The sequence below is a fragment of the Nycticebus coucang genome, chromosome 5 (genome assembly GCF_027406575.1).
Source record: "Nycticebus coucang isolate mNycCou1 chromosome 5, mNycCou1.pri, whole genome shotgun sequence".
NCBI lineage: Eukaryota > Metazoa > Chordata > Mammalia > Primates > Lorisidae > Nycticebus > Nycticebus coucang.
The window spans coordinates 111,029,533-111,038,732 of NC_069784.1; the positions used below are offsets into that span (position 1 = coordinate 111,029,533).

Genomic DNA, 9,200 nt, shown 5'->3' on the forward strand with positions numbered 1-9,200 from the left:
CCATCATGAAAAAGTCTTCCGTGATTTTGCCTTGAGGTTTCTACAATTTAATTTCCTGATGGAAATGAAGCCTCTCATTAGTGTGAGGATGCTTTCTCACCATACAAATTGATCCTAATTACAATTCCTCACCTCCCAGTCCTAAAAAGCCTCGCATACCTGAAGCTGACATGTCATTGCAGGCGGGTTTTTAAATTATCGTTGCATTTAGCTCCAGCTTCCATAAAGTGGGGAGGCAGGTGGGTGCAGGAGTGAGATATTTTGTATAAAAAAACAATAGGCTCAAAGGGGTAGGGTGCCGGGCCCACATACCAGAGGTGGCAGGTTCAAACCCAGCCCCGGCCAAAAACTGCAAAACAAACAAATAAACAAAAAATACAATAGACATCACTAATAGCCCCAGAGTCTACTAATGCCAGGCATTGCAGAACAGCCCTGAGTCATAAGTTGTCTGAGCAACAACTATTTCCAAGGTAATCATAATTTAACAGTTTAATATTAAATTACACCTGATTTACTTAAGAAAAAAATACTCATATAAGTCAAAGGACAGCATGTTTCTCCCAGTTTTGGCAAAAGAGTACAAAATGGGTCATTGTTCAAAAATAACGAAAGCTTCTCAATTTAGGATGATGTGATAAATTATTTTAGTCTTGCTATTACTTCTGTGTAAATTACATATATATACATATAATTAGTATATTACTGAGACATAGCCATTTAGCAAATGTATAAATTAGTGAGCCGTGACATAGGAAGGAAATTTTATCAATGAGCAAAAACAAAACAAAATAATACAGAAACAAAAATATATGAATTTATGATTTATTCTAATGATAATATTTGATTCAGTTTAAGCTGGGAAGTATTTTGAAAGATTTGGGGGTCTGTGACTTTAACTGAGACTGGGTACTTCTGAAAAGAGGAAGGATAAAAAATCATCTTCATTTGGTATTTGGTCAAAGAGCCCCTTGGGAAGAAGCCAATTCCAACTTTTTCCTTCCTTACCACCGTAACTTAACGTCTTTTAAGAGGCTTCCACTGTGTTATTTCGTTCAATAACTCACCTTTATGGGGAAGACTGGTCATGAAAAAAAAAATGGAACTAGGGAGCTCTGTCTCTGTTCAACTTAAAAATCTTAAAAAACCAGTTCTTGTTCATACACTCTGGGTAAATAGCTGCTTCAACTCTTAAACCCAGAAGCTAATTGTGCATTGATGGGGGGCCCTGGGGACCTCTCAGAACTTTTTAACCCCAAGGTTAAAAGGTACACAAATTCTTCCTTGATAAAATACTACCTATAAAAAAAATATTATTCAAAAACAAAGTATTCTTGAATGAAAAACAAAATCTCCCAAGCATCTGGCGATTAAAAATTGTATTTTAAAATTGGCTGATTCATCTTTCATATACACAGGCCAATCTGAGTTTCTTTAGAATCACTGTATTTTGTGTTCTGTTTCTAGACTGAGCTCTAGACTGCTGAAAAGTACCCCCTTGAGAATTCCCAAGGTAAATGCCAGGGGTGGAGAACCTGTGGCCTTAGGGACACATGTGGCCTTCTGACTGAATCCAGGTTTTACGGAACAAATCCTTTTAATAAAGTGTACATATATTTTAATAAAGTACATATATACACACATACACTTTATGCCATGTGGGCTCACGTTAGGGTCCATCTGCTGCCACCAGACATGTTCCTGGGATGGCAGCTGCCTCAGCAACTCCTGGCAACCTGGTGATATGAAAAATATTTAATAACTGGGACAGAGGCACAGGCCTGTCAGAATGGGTGTGCAAACCAGTTCAGGCATGCTGGTGTACGTCAGCTAATCTCAGCCTGCCCAGGTGGGCCTCGTGACTTGACTGGCTGCTCCAGGGCTGGCTGGCTTCATCCAGACCTTGGCATGGCAGGCTCCTGTGTGTGCCTGTGGTTGTTACCGTGCTCAGACGAGGATCTGTCCCAAGTGGTAAACTTGCCCTCTCTGGGTGACGTGTCTCTAGAGATGAACAAGAGCAGTGCTGTGCGTGTGACCAACACACCTGGAGTTTATGGTGACACAGCTCCTACCATCACAGGGGTGTCCAATCTTTTTTTCTCTCTGCCTCAAATTGGAAGAATAATAGCTGCCTTGGGCCACGCATTAAATACAAAAGCACTAACAAAAGCTGATAAGCAAAAAAAAAAAAAAAAAAAAGTCTGTGCATACCACAAATAAGCAAAACAATCCCCAAATAACCAGCATGCCATAGGCCACAGGTTGGACACCACTGGAGAACCTTCTTGCTTCTTGACAGATCCCAGAGGAGCCATTAGTCCAGGGCTCACAATCCCGAAAGCCTCAAATTTAGACTTTCCATCTGATTTCCAAGTAAGTTTAAGTGTACAGCTATAGAGAGACACTGACTAGACTGAAAGGGGAGATGTTTATCTTTAAATCTGGCCTTATGACTAGACAAAAGAGCCCACGTCCTTCATAAATTAAAATGTCTATAAATACTGTAAATTCCTTGGGAATGCTTACTATAATACAACAATTTACCTTCAATTTGTTAAATACATGTGATTTTTTTTTTTTTTTTGCAGTTTTTGGCCGGGGCTGGGTCTGAACTCTCCACCTATGGGGTCGGCACCCTACCCCTTTGAGCCACAGGTGCTGCCAAAATACATGTGATTTTAAAGCACAAGCATCATAAGTTTCGACACTTGATTTTTTAACATACGAGAAGTGAGGAAGAATGGAAATGGCCTAGCTCCCAAAATGGGAGTCCCTGGCCCTAGGCCTGGGCCTGCACAAGGTAGCTGGCCTGTTGTTAGAATCTCTCTTCTCACAGCCAAAGCTCTGTCCTTGGGCCAAGCTGGTTGCTTGACTTTCTCTTCCCTGGAGATTAGTTTGTTCCCACAATTCTCCACCTTTTCTCTTCCAAGCAAACTTCCCTTCAGGCTGTCCAAGGAAGCCAGAGAAAGCCAGGCCTGACTGAAATCTAGGGGCCCAGATTAGGCTCAGCCTGGGAGAATGACAGTCAGTAGAAGTATGTTGACGTCTTACGTAGTGACCACCTGCTCAGCTTCTGTTTGTAAAAAGGAGCTCACTGCTTTAAAAATGTTTCAGAGTAACTGCCATAGAGGGTTCATCTTACTAGCAGCAGTATGTATCTCTTATATCCCAGACTGTGGCATCTTCAGGAGGCATAAGTACAGTCCTTTTGGCTGGGTCTGAGTTTGTTCTTCATGTTCTGGGTCCGAGGCCATTGTCTGTGGGCTGAGAGCCTGTACGCACACAGTCAATATTGTTCTTGGTTTCCGACCTTTTTGGCAAATGGGAGAGGAAAAAGCAGTGCTGGTTGGGAGGAAAGGGAGATGAAGAGAACTCTCTCCTTAGACAATTAATTGTTCATGTCATGAAATAAAGCCGAGGAGCTGAGGATGAAGAAGCAAGCATCAGGCCTCTAGGGTCAGTTCTATACTTGCTTCCCCATGAACTTGGGCCAACCACACATTTTCTGAACTCAAGGTCCCCTGTGTGAGATACTCCAGCAGTCTAGCTTCTTATTTCACCTACATCTGTTACCAGCTCTAGGCACCAGGATTTCCAATTGAGTTCAACCCTGCCCTATAAGGTCAACTAGAACGTATCCATAAACACTGAAAAAATCTACTAAAAATGTACCCACTTTGAGTCAGAGCTTATAGAAAATAAATTAAGTTCATTAGCTTCTAGTCATTGGAATAAAACATTTTTTTCAGTTTGAGAGGGGTTAGCCAAGAATGACCTGCCAAAAATTTTCATTGTGCACAACAGCATTAAGGGAGTTCAATCATGGAGCTTAGGGGTTTTGTTTTGTTTTGTTTTTCAGTATCTCACATGATTTAATTAACTTGTCCTGGGTTACATAACTCATTCCTCTTTGTATTTTGACTTTTTCATCTAAGAATATAGAAAAAAGTTTGCTACCTTCAAATATTGTGATAACTATTGGGCATATTTTAAATGTTCGGAATTTCCTAGATGAATACAACTATGGAAGTTTAAAGTATAAAAAAAGCCAAAAGGAACATTGGGACAAATATTTCATTAAACCTCAACATCTTCATAGAACATTCTAAAATACAATGCCAATATTAGTGAATGAAGAGCTTAAGTACTTGTCAAAACCATGCAATCTACATTATGCACGCATTTATACATATATATAATTGCTTTTGGATGCCAAGAGATATTTAAAACAAGTTAGGAAAATTTATGAAAGTAATAATAAAAGGCTTGCTTTCATCTAAATGCAAACTATATGTAGCACAAATCAAAGTTGTATTCATCTGAGATACTAGAGAAACATTTAGGCTTCCTCTTCTATAAAATAAAGATTTGTTTAAAGTTAAATTTGAAAGATAATTTATGATACTTACTCATTTATCATTTCTTTACAATGACATAAACAGTGGAACTTTAAGTTGCATTTTGTGCATGTCTTCAACTTTTATAAAAACATATTAATACATACTGCCCTCCTTCAGGATAATTGTGACCTTGTGCAGTATAAGCTATTAAGAGTACTTTGTGTGCAGTATAAGCTATTAAGAGTACTTTGTGCTATATCAAAATGTAATCATCAATTTCCAATGGTCACTACAAAGGCCCTTCCTGGATAGTTTCTTTTCATCTTCTTTGTGACAGTATCACTTAGTCTAGTTAGTTAACTCTTTTGTTGACGTCACCACCTCAGTTTGCTTTACCATCTACACTGCAGGTCACTTTCCCAGCAATTGGGAAAGAAGAACTTTGCAGATTTTCCCCTTTATCCCAAATACAAGTTTCCCTTGCCTGCTGGAAGCGGCCAGCAAGGAAGCGAGCCCTTAGGGATTTGGGCAGTTCTGCGTAAAATAGGGCAGGCCATATTGAAAGATGGCCCCAGATAATCATTCTTGCTGATAAAGTAAGAGAAGGCTGGTGCAGGACAGAGAAGGTAGAGGTCATTTCTCCTTCTGAAGAGGGCTGCTTCATGCCCTGTTGTGACTGGTCATGGGTTCAGTTCCAAGGTCATTTCCAGGGGAAAGGTCAATCCTTTTGCATGATGTTGTATTGGATTTATCATGAAATTCCAAAATATTATTTGGGAATGTAGCACCTAGTTAGGAGGAGCAGAGCTGAGGACAGACATAGGAAGGAGAGGACTATTTGTGTTTCATGCCATTTCATCCCCCTGAGTTTCTATTCCTTTGAGAACAAGCTAAATGAGCAGGAAGAAGCAGCAAAACTCCTGCAATGTGTTTTCAGGAATGGTAGACAAGCCTTTGACTTAGCAAAGGTAACTGAAATGAATGAAAACTTTTCCAAATTTCACCTCCAGAAGGAAAAAGTATTCAATAATCCTCAGTTCCAAAGGCCTGTTTTAAAGAAAGCAGGAGCCAGTGAGGCAGGCGGTTCGGGCTCTGAATAACACTCAAATTCATTTCAAACGTGCTGGGAATTTCAAAAGGAAGTTGTGTCCATTGATTACATAATTAATAATTTTATGAAGCCCACTCAAAGTATTAATTTAAAAAGAATAGTAGTTACAAAGTCTACTTGCTGCATATTATCTACTAGTGACAATAAATAAAAATGTGTGTGTGTGTGTGTGTGCGTGCCTGTGTTTAAAATCTTGGTCAACCTTTCCAAAATGAAAAAGATTCATACCTTGCATTATGTAAACACTTAAATGGACAGGACCATCATACCAGTGGTGGGTATGCAACTCACATTTCTTAGCACAGAAGGTCCCAGGAAGACGCCAGCCCCCACTACACTACAGCTCTGAGCACTCCACGTCCTCCCAGACGCTGTCCCCTTCTGTGCACGCATCCAGCGCGCTCACATGCGCACGCGCGCGGGCACACACACAGACACGCACCCGAGGGAGACACGAGTGCAGCGTGCTCCCCTGGTGGGTCACCCGAGCCCCGCAGTCTCCCCATACCTCTCGCCCAGGGAGGATGTCGGCCGTCGCTGTCTGGGCAGATGCCCTTCTCCACCTCCGCTGTCCCTTTCTGGTTCAGCAGCTTGGGGCCCTCGGTATTTTCAACAGGTACCATGGTCACGTAGAAGTTACAGCTTCTCCCTCTCCGGCAAATCACCCCGATCTCCCCCGCCGACGAGAGCGGTCACTTTCCCCATGACAGCATTTTAAAGAAGAGTGGGGGAAAACTTCGGGCAAAGCCAATGTGATTTGTGACCAACTTTGTTTCTATTTCCGAAGGCTTTGCCCTTTTCGGTGACACAGGCTGTTGCTATTCCCAGCAGCCTATCACAGCCAGGGGGAGGGCCGTGTGTCGGAGGATTGTTTTTGCCTTTAGATGCGGAGTTGGAAAGCAAGGGGTTAAAAGACTGGGGAACAGGAGCTCAGAAGCAGCTTTTGGCCGTTAGCGAAGGGTAGCTCTGGTATTCCAGCACCTTTGAAAAGAGGCAGAGAAAAGAAACACGCAGATTTCAATGGAAGCTGAGAGTGGAGATGGAATACTCGTAGATGGTATCGGTTAATCTTGAAGAGAGAGGAACGATTTCTGCAAAGACATGTTATTCCAAGAATCATAGCATTTACCAGCTTACAAAAGCATAAAATATTTTTATGGTTTCAACCTAATTTTGATCTAAGTGAATACCTGCTGTAACTCTCTAAGTCTTGAGACAGAGAATATACAAACTCAGAATGTGTAGATTTTGTAAACTTTTTATATCCTGAGACTATGGCAAAGTAATCCATTTTGTAAGGAATGGTTGTCTTTAGGAGAACTGGTAACCCTGACTCTTCTGTCAGGTTGTATGTTTGCCTGGGGAGAGGAGGTTACACCCAATACAGAGACCAGACTGGCTATCATAGGATTGTGGTGGTCGTATAGAATCACAAAATCAGGACATCAGAGGGAGGGGTTTTTTCCCTTATTTTTAAATATATTTAGTTAATGTCTTATAGCATTACGACATTTTACTTTCGGTTATATATTTAGCAAATTATATTTAATGAAAAACCTTGTCGAGGAAATTGAGATCAACTTAGAAAATCACTCAGTAACAATTAATGTTTATGGAGCACTTATTATGTGTCAGAAATGGTGCTTAGCATTAACTTAAATGATTCTTGTGAAAGAACTTGTGAGGCAGGTACCAATTTTCCAGAAGAAGAAATGGAGGCTGGGTAAATTGCCTGAAGTCTCACAGCCAGTCAGTGATGGAACTGAGATTATGAAGCCAGGAATTCTAATGGCAGAGTTCTTCTGTGTCCTAACTTCCCCGCCTGGTCTCTGATTTTCTTTCTTTCTTTTTTGAAACAGAGCCTCAAGCTGTCCCCCTGGGTAGAGTGCTGTGGCATCATAGCTCACAGCAACCTCAAACTCCTAGGCTTAAGCAATTCTCTTGCCTCAACCTCCCAAGTAGCTGGGACCACAGGCGTCTGCCACAAAGCCCGGCTATTTTTTGGTTGCAGCCATCATTGTTGTTTGCCGGGCGGGGCTGGATTCGAACCTGCCAGCTCTGGTGTATGTGGCTGGCACCTTAGCCGCTTGAGCCACAGGCGCTGAACCTAGTCTCTGATTTTCTCACCTTCTTTTTCTTTCAGCCTTTTCTGACCCTGAGAATATGCCATGAAATATGGCTTTTAGCTCTAGTTATTCCCCTAAACAGTGTAGTGACTTTGTGCTTGTATAGGCAGAAGCTGAACCTTCTCTGCTTACGTTCAGTATTTTGACAGGATCAGAACAAAGCTCTAAATTAACATATCATTTGTATATTTCCTTTGCTCATCACTGGGTATTTCTATATTTTTCCTACTATTCAGGGAATTGGGTAGCAAAAGGAAAAAACCCTATAATAATTCAACTGGCATTTATTATGCACCTGTTGTCTGTCTGCTGATAGTGCTGGAAAATGGAATTCCTCCGAGCATAGCCCAGCCCCCTTCTGATTTAGGTGAGAAGTTCAGAATCCCACAGATGTGTCTGTCCCCACTACAGAATGTGAACTGCAATAATGGTTTAGAAAACTGATTTTATTTGTTCCCAGGGTGCGTTCTCATTGTAGAATCAGTAGTTTTGATCTGCGAAATACACAGATGTTTCAGTTCTCCATACTCTCTAGGCTTCTATCTTCTCTCTGCTTAGAACCAATGATAGTAGTGAGAAAAATGTTCTTGCAGTGGGTCAGCTGTATAATTGCTTTGTTTTGTGATCCCAGGATCAGTGTCTATAGCAGCTTGTTGACACCACGGGAGAGTTAGGATGTTTGTGGTAGCATTTGACTAGGCAGAAGGTAAACCTGAATCCAGAATGCTTTGCTATTGTTAAAAGCAATTCAACACTTCTCCCTCTGCTTTCTGTGGCTGAACTGTACCAGAGTTCCACAGGCATAGTAAACCAACCAGAAGTCAAAAACAATAAGCGAACAATGTGACTGGCCACTTTGCCCCCTGCTGCCCCTAATTCTGCTATTTGTTCCATTGTTGACCTGACATGGGCCACTGGCTATCTCAAGCTCTGTCTGTGTTCATTGCATTCTCTCAACTCAGAGAAAAGTTTAGGGGGGAAAAATTCTTTTCACCCAGCTAGTGGGGGATATTCTGTCTGTCCCAGTTGCAGTAAGAACCCTGTACTTATCCTCCCCAGTGTTTTGCACACTTAGAATATATGTCTCTAATTACATGCAGTCATGTGATTAAATCTGCCTTTTCTGACAGATTATAAGGCCTATGAGAAGGTGGACCATGTTTATTTGGATTACTATGAGATTCCAAGTTAATACTCGGTAAATATTTTTTGGATAACAGACTTATCCCTGTAGATCCAATAAACTTCAGCATTACTAGAGCAAATGCTCCAAGACAGCACGCTCCTCTGTCTGTCTTGCCTATTTGTCCGTGCTCTATAGCGCAATACCAAAAATTCAGTAGAAATATTTGTGAACTGAATGAGGCCTCACATGTTAACCTTTTACCGAGCTAAACAATTATTTCATTTTTCAATATCAAAAACCCCTGTGATGGCTCAGCGCCTATAGCTCAAGTGGCTAGGGCGCCAGGAATGTACACCAGAGCTGGCAGGTTCGAATCCAGCCCGGGCCTGCCAAACAACAATGACAACTACAACCAAAAAAAAAAAAAGCCAGGTGTTGTGGCAGGCACCTGTACTTCCAGCTACTTGGGAGGCTGAGGTAAGAGACTCATTTAAGGC

At 41.4% G+C, this 9,200-nt stretch overlaps 1 protein-coding gene across 1 annotated transcript in view; it reads right to left on the reverse strand.

Annotated features, from left to right (window-relative positions):
• SLC2A12 (solute carrier family 2 member 12) overlaps window positions 1–6,220 on the reverse strand; it is a 58,148-nt gene extending 51,928 nt beyond the window's left edge. Inside the window, 1 exon segment of the mRNA XM_053591230.1 lies at window positions 5,960–6,220. Coding sequence (XP_053447205.1) covers window positions 5,960–6,074 — 115 coding nt within the window. The 5' untranslated portion in view covers window positions 6,075–6,220.
• Between the last annotated feature and the right edge of the window lie 2,980 nt (window positions 6,221–9,200).